The 14,890-nt window shown below is 45.7% G+C and overlaps 1 protein-coding gene across 1 annotated transcript in view; it reads left to right on the plus strand.

Moving 5' to 3' along the window:
* The first annotated feature begins 5,225 nt into the window (after positions 1-5,225).
* Positions 5,226-14,890, plus strand: part of LOC147610547 (D111/G-patch domain-containing protein) — a 32,715-nt gene continuing 23,050 nt past the window's right edge. The window contains exon 1 of the mRNA XM_086786008.1: positions 5,226-5,511. Within this exon, the coding sequence (XP_086642134.1) occupies positions 5,434-5,511 (78 nt within the window). The 5' untranslated portion in view covers positions 5,226-5,433. The remainder of the gene's footprint in view (positions 5,512-14,890) is intronic.

Below are 14,890 nucleotides of genomic sequence, written 5' to 3' on the forward strand. Positions count from 1 at the left end.
ATACAGTTGGATTTTGGTGAGGGTGAAAGAATCAAAACGAGGATTTTCTGTTGAGGGTGGTATTTGACAAGTGGTAAATGGTTTTTCAAAACAAGCCCTTGATCTTGTTCTTGATCCAATGGCTCAGAAAACTCCCATAAACCATCCAACCCTTGCCCAAAGGTTTTCATAGCCTTCTTCTCTTTCTCCTTTGGATTTTTTATGATGTCCTCTCTTTGTCCAGGCACTTGTACCCTTGTTGCACCTTTTTGAAGGCTTTTCCTCTTCCCGTGATAATTTATTCGAAGCTTTAGAAAATCGAAAATTAAACCTTTGGCCTTCTTTGTACAAAGTAAATTGTGTAAACCTTGATTTTTGAACTTTTATTAAAAAATCCTTCTCCTTGAGTGGTCCCCAAAGCTATATACCACTGATAGGACCTTTAAGACCCTCGGAGAAGGAAACTCTAATTTCTCAACATAAAAATTAGAGCATAACATATATTTGCACAAATTAAAAGCACAAACCTTTAATAAACCAAATAAAATAAACAAAAGAGAGATGGACAATAGATTGGAAGTCACCGTCGACACTTACCATCATGCAAATAATAAATGCAACAATTCCAAATTCCAATCAAGCTAAACCCACATATATCTTGAAGCTCTTGAACAAAATTGAAGAACATAACCCATTCAGCCATTTAAGAATATATTTTAAGGCTTTGGACATGCTAACGATGCCATAAAACTTTAAGAATCAGGGCTGAGTTCAGATGGAAAGGCCAATCAATTGTTTTGATCTCTCAAACCTGCAAAATAGATTGATTATCCCAATTTCCAAGTTCCTTTCATAGTTAGAGTTGCACCAAGTGGTGCAAAATGAAGTGTATTTACACATTATACAACAAAGAATGAAAGAAGGGAGAGTTCATTTGAGACTTCATTGCATGAAGTACTTGGACAAACATTGTGACAATTTCTTGTAGGACTCAGTGTCCCAAAGCTATTCAATCTCTTAATCATCCAAAGACTCCATACATTTGATGAATGCTACAAGCATGCTATTACATGATCGAAAAGGTGTTAAGTACAAGCATGCTATTACATGATCGAAAAGGTGTTAAGTACATATCTACTTAATCAATTGAGTTAACAATGGTGTGTGAGTTAACCAAGAAACAAGAAGGGAACCCTCATTTGTACCCATGACATGATATGGTTTTGTATGCTATGTGTTGACAAAATCACACTACCATGGAATGTCCACACTTGAGGTAGTGGAATCTTCCATATGTATGTGCTTAGGGAACCACAAAACTTCATAATGTTACATTACTGTAACATACAAACGGAAAACCACGGCCAACACCAAGCCTTACCTCTACAAATGCACCAAGGCAACCTTTATCTTTACTAGCTACACCTAGAGTACTAATAGAACAATATTTGTAGCATACTCCAAAGAGGTATTATAAGTGTTCTTGCCTTACCTCCTTAGCCTAGCACACACCTAGAACAACTCCTATAAATCAAGTACAAGTGGAGAGGTACAAGAGACAAGAACCTTAGAGTTTAAAAACTAAAAAAGTCTCATGTGATATCCTTATGTGATTGGGGAGGGGACAAGACATGAACAACCTAACCAAAAGGTAATCGTTACAATGTTTTCATTATCAAGGTCCACATAGGGTGGCATAATGCCCCCAAAATCTAGTAATTATAGACGTAAACCCCATCATCACATGGAATACTAATAGTACATTATTTGTAGCATTAAACACTACTCAAAGAGGTATAGTAAGTGTTCTTACCTTACCTCCTTAGTCACTATGACGAATCACTCCTACAAGTGTTCCATGGCCGACTAGAGCTGAGCTATATCATATATATTGGCATGATGGGACGCATTGCGGCCCGATGTCCGGGACCCCGATCCTGGGGCTCGTGTATCAGAGCAAAGATCATTGGGAAGCCCACATGCACAAGACCAAGCCTTCTCCACCAAGGGTTCTTCGTACTTGCCTCATGCTAGTCTCCGGCTTCACAACTATAAGCCTTCTCCTCCAAGGGTTCTTCGGTCTTGCATCATGTCACTTTCAACCCAATACATCTGCATCCTTGTAGCTTCACAGCTCTGCATTTCGGCCAATGACTTGATTCAAGTTGATTCGGCTTCCCACACCGTTTCTTCTTGGCATCTGTATTGCCCTCTATTCCACATGCTGATTTTGCTCAATTCCCATATGTTCATGCATTTTATAATTCCACATACACATTAGTTCATATCAATATGTATAAATGATGTGCCTCTTGGATCACACCGTTCGGCTAATTCTACATTATTGTCTTGTTTCCACACTCACAAGTGATCTTGATGTGGCGTTTCCAGCCCGCAACCACCACGAAGTCGGGTGCTGCTGGTCTGAAATGTGCTACTATATCTGGATTGCTGTTTTCTTCAAATCTCCACCTTCCATGGTGGTTATCTCATGTGAGGTCCTAAGCCCGCTGTTCTTTTGATTCAAAGTGCTGACAGCCCCACTAGGACCAAGTTTCATATATCTCTGACTCTCCTCATATGAATGATATGGGCCTCTATTAGAAATTGGCCCTTGCCAACAACTCAGTTGGGGACTTGCACCTTGATACCTTCCCTTGTATCCATACCAATCATTCCACATGCCAAATAGCTCACTGGTCAACTATGGATTTTCACAAAATAGATTGCATATCTGCATTCTACTCGAAAAATCGATCACTTTTCATATATAACATGTCTTCAAATTCCATCGTCCGGGCCTCCGTCCAGAGCTGCCTTGTTATTGAGCTTCCATATTTGCACCCCGGGTCCTCGGCGGTCCAGACCAAGCATGCCATCCAGTACCTCGCGTCCACACGCTCGTGATAGGTATATGTAATCATGGGCAAATTCCATCATCTTGATGCTCAAAAAATGAGTTTTTCTGTTGTCGGGGCTACTTTTGTGCCGTCGGCTCTGTGGCCGTCATATAGTCTTGCTCAAATTGCGTTCTTACGATTTCTTCCGTCCTGGCATCTCATGCCCCCATGTGGGCTTCCCAATGATCTGTGCTCTAATACCAAGTGTCACGAGCCCCAGGGTCGGGGTCCCGGACATCGGGCCGCAATGCGTCCCATCATGCCAATATATATGATATAGCTCAGCCATGTCGAAGCCGTCTTCTTATGTTTGTGCATCCTAGCGTCGTAGAAGAGCAAACTTTGTTCTTACATGTGTGCCTGCATCTCCCGCTGCCTTAGCTCGGATATCTGCCATGAGTGCTGTCGGTTCAATGCCCGTAAATCCTATGCATGTACCTTGTAGAAATGCTCTATCTGAATTTGACAAGGAGAACAACCCTCCTCGTGTCACGCCTCTAGAAGGTTCTACTTGTTTAGAAAACTTGAAGGGAGTCAAGCGCAAAGCTCGTTCTTTAGGTGATGCATACTGTTGTTCATATTATTCCTCTGGTTTCATTACTCCCGTTTATGATAATTCCATGTATTCTCCCTGCAGGCAGCTTTGATAGGTCATGTGCTACCACAAAAAGGAAGAATGTAGGAGGCCACCCAATTTCCTCTCCTCCTCGAGCGCTTGACATGGTGGCTACATGCCCGAAGTTTTTGACTCGGGCCAATATGAAGATGCTCGAGGTATCTAACACCGTTGGAATCGGCAACAACGATGTCAGTATCTCCCTGTGGGATAACCTTGTCGAGTTTGTGCACCATGAATGTACACATGCGCTTTTCTCCCTTGAAAGAGGTGGTACACTTCACCATCTCCACTTCCAGATGGTCGCTCATATAGTCTCTACATCCATCATCATCATGGGGAAGTCTATCAAACAATACTTGATGTGGAATGTGAACAAACCCCCGGGGGTGATTATCATGTGCCGCGCCTTGTGTCAAATCAAAATGCACACCTTCGAGGGCATGGTCGGCTCTACTGTCTGAAGGGTTTGCATAAGGCTCACTTTCGGTTTCATGCTCATAATGTTTCTGCAGAAGAGATGTCGAGCGAGGTAGAACCTTGCACACCCAGTTTGGCCAAGGTGACCTCCCTCAAGAACAGGGTATGCCTGACACCGGTGAAAAGTCTTTGGACGTGCTTTTGTATACATGGAGAATTACATGCTCAATAAGTGGTCGGTGACACTTGGTGTTACCTTGCTGAAAATGATGAGATGTGGGAAGTACTTTTTGAGTGCTCAGTGGATAATTTCCAAAGCCGGTAATGGTATGAATTCCGGCAGAGCTCGTGCCGTTTGGAAATGCTTGAAGACTCCAGAGTTCGCATAGATCTCAGACATAAGAAAAGTCTTCTTTCGGGATCACTACATAGAAGGCGAATTCGCACGATACTTTCTGCATGCTTCTGAAGAGAAACATTAGGAGGCTGACCAAGGAGAAGGATTGTGCAAACCTGATACTTATTCAAGAAAGCCCACCGGACGTGGATTCCAATGAACCATACATAAACTCATCAGAGAAGAGAGCTGGGGAATTCATGAGAGCGGTGAGCGAGGGTGATGATTTTATAAGAGTCCCTCCATGACATAATCTGAGTGATGAGGCTTTTGTGTAGTTGCTTCGGCTCTGCACCTCCATGCTGTCAATAAATAATCTGTTTGTGCAAGAAATAAATGTCATCTACGCATGTGGGTAACGCCGTTGTAAAATCTACCTCCATGAAATATACTTCTCTTTGCCTCGACACCTTGAAAATACCATGTGTGAAATGTTTTACTTTCTTAAAAAAAAAACGCCCATCTAGGACCTTAGCTTTGGCTAAGGTTCTAGCATATATTAATTGCTGCTAATATATGCTAAAACGAACGAATTGTCAATATATGCTAAAACGAATGAATTGTCAATATATTTATAAAGGAAGAGTTTCATGGGGCTGCTACGTGGCAGCATGGTAAGATTTGGGGCAGCAGGCTTGAGCACGCAGTTTGAAGGTTTGAGAAGGGATAGGCTCCTATTTGTTGAAGATGGGTGAGGTTACTCGTAAGGTGTTGAAGTCCCATGTAGGAGGTGCTGGGTTCAAAACCTGCTGGCTGTTGACAACGGCACGAAAGCACACATGCACACGAGCACAAAAGATCCAAAAAAAAAGAAAAGAAATAATAACACGTGGCTGAATGAGAGCTCATTTTTTTGGGGTTTTTTTTTTGGTTGGTGAACACTTCTTTGTTCTTTGTATTGGAGGGAACCTCTGCCGCCCGGTACGTGTGAAAGGAGAGCTGCGGGCGCGTTCACACGCGAGCGGTCTAGCGATAAGAGAGCGGCCTGATGACTTTCTGAGCTGCCGAGAGACGCGTCAAGTCTCTCTGCCTTTCTCTCTGAAACCCTAATTTTGCCACAAAAACACAGGCGTTCTTGTCCGTTGCAGCTGCACAAAGAAGAAAAGAGTTCTCGCCCGGAGATGGCCGCCCCGGAGGCCCCCCTCTTCTACCAGGGTGTCGCTCGTACCTCCGCAGCCTTTCGCCTCCTCAAGCAAATGGTAATTTCAGCTGTTTCTCTCTAATCTTCTGACCTTAATTTGTTTAAGGGTTTAGGGTTTCTTAAACCCTAAACTTCTGATCAGGTTATGGATCGCCGATTTTTCAATCTTTGTGGTTTATAATCTCATGCACTTTGGACCGGATTAAGCATTCTTTTCAAGAAATCAGGTATTGAGCTACCTGTAGAATAGTTAAGGGGAACTGCATTACGATGTGGACATGAAATGGCCTGGTGACACATTGAGTTAGAGTTAGTTCCTTGCAAGGCGGTGCAACCCAATACGCAATGTGTACTTATTTTTACAATGAAATTGCATCGTTGCTGGCTGGCAAACAGGGTGTGGCCCATACAAGGGTTTGTTGGCTGTTGTGCATTGCTATTCCAGGTGGGGCTTGCAGGGCGGCAGGGTACTACATTGCAGGCTGGCCCATTTCTCTACTTACGGATTGTCTGTGGGGGATGATTCAGCAGGTGTTAATGGCTAGTGTTTGCTATTGCCATTGTAGTGCTGCAACCTTATCCATTCATCAACTTGATCGTGCTCAGGCCTATCTGTTGGGCTGGAACATGATTGATCATATGACATGGCATGATGTGGTGTTGAATCCTGTTTTCTTTTGAGCTTTTGCCGTTTTCAAAATATTTCAGGGGTTGGCTGTGGGTCCTAGTGAAAGGAACTGATACTCTGATGTGGCCTGACTGATCGGGGTGGACACTGAAGCATTCCTGCTCAATCCTTTCACACCTTACACAACTCGAGATTCACCAATAGTGACAATGTGATGTGGCCTTTTAACGGTTGGGTTGTACTGGTACACGAACTGATACTCAAAATGACATTAGATGGCGTGTGAGGTCAGTGGGCAGCACTTTCCATGTGCGTCTTGCTGTGGAGCATAATGCATGGCAGCATTCACAGCTTTATCACCCTGCTTATAGTTCACGCCATTCACTTCAGGGGGGTTTGTTGGTCATGTCTGGCGACCATTCCTGAGAAGTTTGGGTGTGAACAGGCCTACACACGGGCACTTTTTTCCCACTGTGTTGGTGGGGGTTTTTTCCCGTGTGAACTCACTGATGTGAGTTGGGCCCTTAGTCCTAGGTATTTTAGCTTGTACTTTCAACATTATCATTAATCAAGTACGTTTTCCAGCAGGTCTCTCTCCTTCTCGTCTTTTTGTATGAGCTTGCTCTGTGTGTGCAGGTTAGCGTCTCCATCATCCACCAAGAGCTTGAACATGGAACTTGGATTTTGGACTTAGACATGGATTTGGACTTGGATCTGGATCTAGATCTAGTTTTGGATTTGATTTGGACTTGGAACTTGGAACTTGGAACTTGGAACTTGGACTTGGATTTGGATCTAGTTTTGGATTTGATTTGGACTTGGATTCATTGGATTTGGATTTGGATGTTGGCTATGGAACCAACCCGGTGAGAGATACTTGTGGATCTTCTCGTGGTGTGCTCGACATTAGAGATCTCGTGTCTATGGACCTCGACTTGGATATCCTACATCGGCATATCTGTTTGTTTCGTATTCATTGATTGTATTGATCCTGGCCAGCGCGCCTGTGGATTGTTCTTGAATAAATTTTTGAAAGGGGGCGGGGCTTGTTCCCCGCTCAATGTGGTGTACTGTGCAAGGTTCCTATTCCCTTCTATCTTTCCTCTCTCTCTCTCTCTATATATATATCTTTATCTTTTGGACACGTGGTTGAGTCTGTAACTACACGTCCCATTGGGCTTACAGTGCACCCTTATATACCCCTTCCATGAGCTAGTATGTAGCATAAAAATGTTATAAAAATCCCTAAAAAATGGTTGAAAAATGCCTAAATAATATCTGCTAAATATGCCAATGCAGGGTCTCATAAAATGACTAGTACAAGCATGAAAAGGTGATGTAGACTCTTTGGAGATGATATATAATCCAACAAAACTAGCTCCATTCTCTTTGGGAGAGGATCCTTTCTTCAATCCGGTGACACACACATTGAAGGCTTTGGCTTGCCTCTTCTTGCCTCTTCTAAGGTGTCAATCATGGCTTTGGTGTTGTTCATGGGTTTATGCTTTTGTACCACCTGTACCCATGAAGAGGCTTCTTCTAGTCTCGTAGCAGTTGCTTCCCGTTTATCTCCGACTTGGTGGCAACCATTTCTTCTTTTGTGGCTGCTACCTCTTGTGTGGTAGCTCGGCAAGCTCGGTCCTTAAGGAGTTAACAATGGCATGTAGAAGTTCCATATTTTCATTGTTTTTGGCTTGTTGCAGCTTTAGTTCTTGGATCTTGGATCTCCGTCTTTAGGGTAGTGATATATGCATCTTTGACTTCAAAAACTTCTTTCATGAAGGACTGCAGGTTCTTCGTCTCCTCCTTGATCTCACAAAATAGTTTTTGTGATTGTTAAATGTTCTATATGCGATCTTCTTATTGTCTAATGTGAGGGATTTCAAGTCATCTGCAACCTTGTTGGGTGCATGAAGAAAGATCGCCAAAGCCAGCACAAACTCGACACATGCAACTGCCCTCTTGCAAGCAATGTAAAGGACGGGAGAGGGAGCATCGAAGAGAAAGAAGGCGAGAGGCTAGCGAAGAGAGAAGGGAGAGGAGGCAACGAAGAGAGAGAAATCAAGTAAGTTTAAAGAGAACAACAGCGAAACCCTGAGAGAGAGAGAGAGAGCCCTAAAGAAAAGCAAGCGTTCTCGGCAATGTGTGTGTGTAGGTGAGTACTCGCGTTGAAAAGATTGGCGTGTGAACTGAGTTGTATACTCAGTGCAATTCGTTGAACCTGAACAACCCTAGGCCAACAGCTGAAACCCTAAAACACAACCATGATGACCTACAAAACCCTAAAACACACCCATGATGACCTAGGGAACCCTAAAAAACACTAGATGAAACCCTGAAAATGTAATCTCTTAAGCAGCGAAAACCCTAAAAATGCGAGAGAGAGAGAGAGAGAGAGAGAGAGAGAGAGAGAGAGAGAGAGATTAACGTCTTCAAAAGACTCAGTGGGTCTATGAGACCGAAAAGTAGTACAATGTATCCATGATGAATCCTAAACCATGGAAAAGACATTGTACGAAACTAGTGAGACAAGCCAAAGTATCATAGTCACAGGGAATGGGCATTTTTAGGCTTGGGACTGTTGGGGATGGCAGCATCTTCCCGTTCCCATTCCCGTTCCATGTCACTCTATAGTCACAAGGAATGGCCATTCTCAATCTTTTCCGTCCCAGTTCCCCGTCCCCATTTCGCGTCCCATGTGACTATGCAAAGTATTCTTCCTTCAGAATAGAGTGCAAAGGAGCCATGGCATCTCCTCTTTGTGATGCTCCGGAGCCCACCATGTTAGTGAAGGACATCCTGGATCTGTAGCTCTGCTAGGTGGAGGGACGAGGCCTTTGGGATCTGGGGCATCTGGCTCTCGTAAGGGATCGCATTTGCTCAATCTATGCATGTGGGGCCAGAGGAACATGCGTTCGTGTAGGCTATCATGGACCTTTCTAGTCGTGCTTGTTGGGCCTCTGTAGTCGGTAGCTTTGACTGAAAGAAATGTGTGGGAGGCGCCACGTTAGCTCTGTCTCTTGGAGTGTTACCTTAGCATGACCTCTGTGTGATGGTAAAGCATTAATAAATACATGCCTAAACATCTCTGGTCCTCATACTACATGACTCGTGAGAGGGGGCTAAAACCATCCATGAAGAGAATGAAATCTCTCTCGGATCTTATATTAGAGTGGGTACCTGACATCTAAACAAGTAATGCTCCTTGTCCTCCACCTCGTGAGTGGTGCATACTTTGCATATATGTGCGTCTCACCCTCGGCTATGCCAAACTCAACCCTAAGGTGATGCTCAAGTGGCTGTCACATGTAGAAGCTCTAGGAGTCTTCTTTGAGCCCTAAACACCATCCTGGAACAACCAAAAAAGGAAGTACAATCTTGGCTAGCCTATGGCTGCCCTTGAAAAGGTGGAAAATCACCTACTTGATCCTAGTCTAAGACCACTTTCTCCAAAGGAATGAGATGCTTATCTATGAGCCGATCACCTTCTTTTATAGGCTTTGGAAGCAACTTTGGACTGGTGGACCTGTTGTTGGCCAAGGCCTTGGACACAACAATTCACCTTGTTGCAGCCGACACAAGATCTCCTCTCTAGCAATTGGCCGACAGCCTCTTGGTGTCAGAATATGCAGCGGAAATGATAACCAAACTTGGGTAGACAAGAGCAATAAACAGCACAAGAAACACAGAGAGATAGGTGTGTAAACTCTTCTCTATACACAAGATCGCGAGAAAACTGAATGAGGAAGTAGTGGGGGCAAGGGGCCTATTTATATGCCCCTGGGAGAGCAGTCGGCCAGCACAAAAGATGCCCACGACTGTGTGAATGCAGTCGGCCAGCAGAAAAGATGCCCACGACTGTGTGAATGCAGTCGGTCAGCAGTCCAGAAGCCCACGCATCATCTGTGTGCAGTCGGCCAGCCACCACAGGACTGCTGTTGTACCTGTACTGTGAGGCATCAACTGGCTCACAAGGATCAGTAACGGTTAACTTTGTGTTCGGGTCCATCGGCGAAGTAATAGGCTTGCAGTTCTCCATCCCAAAGGCCTCAAGCAACTCATGAACATACCGCTGCTGAACCCCCTCTGGGTCTGCCGGATCTCCAATCCCAAGAAGAAGTGGAGTAAGCCTAAATCGGTCATCTCAAACTCCTTTGACAAGGCAGCCTTCGTCACTCCAATGTGCTCCACATGACCGCCGGTGAGAATGAGATCATCCACATAAAGGATGATAAGCGTGACCATGCCACGTTCTCGAAAGAGATACAGGTTCGGATCTGCAACCGATCTCTGAAATCCAGTCCGAATAAAGAAGGAATCAATCTTCTGATTCCACGCCCTGGGAGCCTGCTTAAGACCATACAAGGCCTTACGTAACCTGTAAACCATCCCTTTAGATCCTGGAACAATAAAGCCTGGAGGCTGCTCAACGTACACCTCCTCCTGCAGGTCACCATTAAGGGACACAGATTTTACATCCATTTGATACACGGGCCACCTCTGAGAAGAAGCAAGGGCAAGAACGATGCCTGGCCGCTGAGCATAACCTTTAGCCACAAGTCTGGCTTTGTGTTTGTCCACCGATCCATCAGACGCATATTTGGTCTTAGAGACCCATTTGACACCAATGACAGACCGCTTCGACGGCCTCGGTACCAACTCCCAAGTGTGGTTCTTCTCGATGGCATCAAGTTCCACCTGCATGGCTTTCCTCCAAGTATCCTGTGCAAGGGCTTCCTTTACGGAAGTGGGCTCTTTATCCCGCATGATACGAGACATTAAAGCATAGTTCACGTGAAGAAGCTCCGTTGTGTTGCTTTTATCTCGGACTCTATGTGATCTTCGAGGGCCGTCCTCTGTGGTCCACTCGGAGGGTAGCTCCGTGACACCTGACTCCCGAAGGGTGTCTAACAACCACCTACGTACTCAAACAGATCGTGGAGCCTCGTGTGGTCGTGGGGGCTCTACTCCAGCTGCGGGCTCAACCTCCTGTGATGACGACTGAGGTGGATCAACTGGAATGATAGTCTGGGAATCATCACCAGACTCCTCTGGATCTCCAAGAAGTGGCGGCTCCTCGACAGTGGATGCTGGAACATGCTCGTCAAAGACCACATCCCGGCTGACAACAATCTCGTTCCTATCTGGATCATACAACCTGTATCCCTTGGAAAGAGAGTTATAACCTCCTTTATCAGCCCTGAGAGTCTTGACCTGAAATCCAGACTCTTTCTCCACCATCACGTGCCAATCCTTGAACCGAGCAAAAGCTTGGTCCTTCTGGGAAAGAAAGTAGACCCACGTGAATTTGGTACAATCATCAACAAGCAGCATGAAATAGAGAGATCCTCCCAAAGACGGTATGTGTTGAGGTCCACACAAGTCAGTGTGAATCAACTCCAAAGGTTTTGAAGCCCGCTTGGAAGCCTGCTTCGGAAAGGATTCCCTGCGCTGCTTACCACGTATGCAAGAACTGCAACGTCCTTGCCTACTACCAACATCTGGCAAGCCAACCGCCATCTGGTCCCGGAAAGCTCGCCTCAATGCATCCACATTTAAGTGGCCAAAACGAAATTGCCACAAATCTCCGACCTGAGAACCTGTCAATGAGGAGAGTGCAGAGAGCTTGTAGATACCATTCTCCACACCGCCTTCCCAAACAACCTGGCCAGTCTCACGGTCCCTTAGAGCAACTGAATGCTCCTCAAATTCCACCCGAAAGCCAGTCTTGCATACCTCATGCACTGACAGAAGATGAAAACCCAGAGCAGGGACATAAAGAACACGGGAAGCATGCTTGCCCCCCTTGCCGTCGGGAATAATCTCCATCCGGCCCTCACTATGTATCGGAATAGTGGAGTTATCGCCAATAAAGATGCGACCTGATTGCCGTTTCAGATCCAGAAAGAAGTCACGGGATGGAGTCATGTGCCTGGAAGCACCACTGTCGAGAATCCATTCTCGGGTATCCTTCGCGGTGAAGCCAACTGCCTCCTCGCTCGAAGATGATGAAGCATCGAAGTCCACCATCTCTAAGTGCACAAATGCCAGAGTCTTTGCAGCTGAGGCTGAGGAATCAGCACTCTTCCCTGTCCGCTTAGGACACTTCCTCCAGTAGTGGCCTTTCTCGCCACAATCATTACAGGATCTTTTGGCCTTCAGCTTCTCTCGTTCTGAATCAGGCTTCTTCTCTGAAGACTTCCGGTGAAGTCTTCCCCTTGCCCTTGTTGGTATTCCGGCCTTTCGACTGTTGGCCAGTTAAGGCCTCCGAACCTCCGCTGTGAGGAGGGTTCGTGAAACGTTTCTCCTGGTCCAAGACCATTGGCACAAGCTACTCCTAGGTTATGGTGCTGAGCCTGCCACTCGTAATCAACGAGGAATAGAAAGCAAAATACTGAGCCGGCAAATGGGAAAGCAAAGTGATGGCCATACCTTCAGATGATATCTCTTTCCCAGCTTGTAGGACTTCCTGCTGAAGGGCCTGCAGCTTGTTAATGTGTTCCCGCATCGTCGAAGACTTTGCAGGGTTCATAACCCGCATCTGCACTTCCAAGGAGATCCGTTTCATGGGTGATACCCTGTTATACAAAGAAGCCAAGTGCTCCCATATGCCTCTCGCCAGCTGACACGATCCCACGTGTGCCTGTGCCTCGCGGTCCTTCCTTGTCGACAGTAACTCCCCTTCCTCTGCTTCTGGCCGTGGAACTCCAATGATGATAAAATCAGCAAGCTTATATGACTCTAGCACCGACTCCATCATGACCTTCCAGATGCCGTAATTGGACCCGTCCAACGGATGATCCACTGGGAACGTGGGGAGAGTCGGAATCTTCACGTGCTTCTCAGCCATCTCTAGTAAATCTGCCATCGCGGGGAGTAACCTGAAAGGGTGGGTGGGTGGGTGGGGAAAAAAAAATCTGAAAACTTGCAAGTGGCTGTCCAGCACTTTAGCCCACCTTCCTCTTGCACCTTTTCTTCCCGAACAGTCCAAAACAGTCCACCAATCAGGAGCCTAACGCTCCCCCTCTTGCTCAGAAAAACTCCCAAGATCTATCTCGAGCCTAGGGCTCTGATACCATGTCAGAATATGCAGCGGAAATGATAACCAAACTTGGGTAGACAAGAGCAAGTAGACTGAAGAAAATAAATAGCACAAGAAACACAGAGAGATAGGTGTGTAAACTCTTCTCTATACACAAGATCCCGAGAAAACTGAATGAGGAAGTGGTGGGGGCAAGGGGCCTATTTATATGCCCCTGGGAGAGCAGTCGGCCAGCACAAAAGATGCCCACGACTGTGTGAATGCAGTCGGCCAGCAGAAAAGATGCCCACGACTGTGTGAATGCAGTCGGCTAGCAGTCCAGACGCCCACGCATCATCTGTGTGCAGTCGGCCAGCCACAGGACTGCTGTTGGGACAGTCGGCCAGCCCTGGAGTGCTCCTGCCATCCTCTGGCATCCCTCCCCACCACTAGAAAAAATGGGAAAAATACGGGGAGTGAGGAAAAATGATAAAACACCTTATACAGGGCGGGCACACCCACAATACAAGCCGTGGTGTATAAATATAGACAGGAGATGACTTCTAACACCTGGTCCATCCAAAAGTATTCTTTGCCAAAACTAGCTGTAATAGCTCTTGAATGTGGTTCTAAATCTGATCTTTATGTGTTGCCCCTTCAGAGATTAGCCCTGGGATTAGCATGTACATGTGCATGCACATGACATCCCCCTCTGCTAAACTTGATGAGGGGATTCCAACTTCTGCTCTTGGATGACTGTCATCATCCCAATGTCTATTACTGGAGTCCCAAACCTCTCATCCATGCGTTCCTGGCAACCTTTTCATTGAAAACCCGGCATGGTCTCCAAATCCAACTCCAAATCTGTTGAAGATCCATGCATTTGTTCCATCCTGTCCCCTATTTCTTCATGCCTTGGCCTTGAACACTTTTTGTGGTCTTCTATTCCTGAGTATTGAGTCTGGCACTCTCACTCCACCCCTTGGAGGATCATCCTCCCTTGGAACTGTTGCCTGAAAGCCTTTCCTGGTATGCCCCAAGTGGCACCCGACTCATAGGACTGTCATTCCTCTTGGGTCTTGTAGAACACCACCAACCAACCTCCTTGGAACTTCTTCTGTCACCAGGAGGTGAAACTTTTTGCAGTTGTTTTCCTTATTTACATTTCTTTATAAATATATATATTTTTCTTTTCTTTCTCTTTGGTTGCTGTTGTTTTTCCCCCGGGATCTCTTGGAAGGGCTTGGGCCATTGCAATGTCAGAATGGGTCAGCCAGTGGGACTTTGGATCAGCGGTTGTCTAAGCCTGAGAAGTGCACTGAAAGATGAATGACTGTGTCCAGGACATGGCCACTGAATGAGGGCATAGGCCGGTTTACACTAGTAAGTGGCCGCCACCGAAATGTGAATGTATCTTGAATTCTAAGCAAATTCTGAAGTGACCATAGTGGTCAAAGATGGTGAGGAGACCAGAAGGAATGCAGATGACATCATCCCTAAAATCTAGGGAACTGCTATTTTGGGCAGTGTCAGAATTGAAAAGTGTTCGCGTCAGTTTGTGCATAATGTCAAGGGGACCAAAAGCTGGCAAAGGACTGTTGTGAGAATGTGAACCAGTCAAGAGATTTTTAGCTTGGAAGATTGCATGTGGAAAAGGCTTAAAAATGTGCCAAGTGTCAAATTTATGTGCATTTTCCACTCTGGGAATAGGGAAGCGTGGGGTTTTGGGCTGAATGAGGTTCATTTGCAGCCATTATGGTGGATTGTTGCAGGTTAAGAGCTATGGTG

Source organism: Cibotium barometz, chromosome 49 (assembly GCF_041138505.1).
Source record: "Cibotium barometz isolate CiBa-2024 chromosome 49, ASM4113850v1, whole genome shotgun sequence".
NCBI classification, from domain to species: Eukaryota; Viridiplantae; Streptophyta; class Polypodiopsida; order Cyatheales; family Cibotiaceae; genus Cibotium; species Cibotium barometz.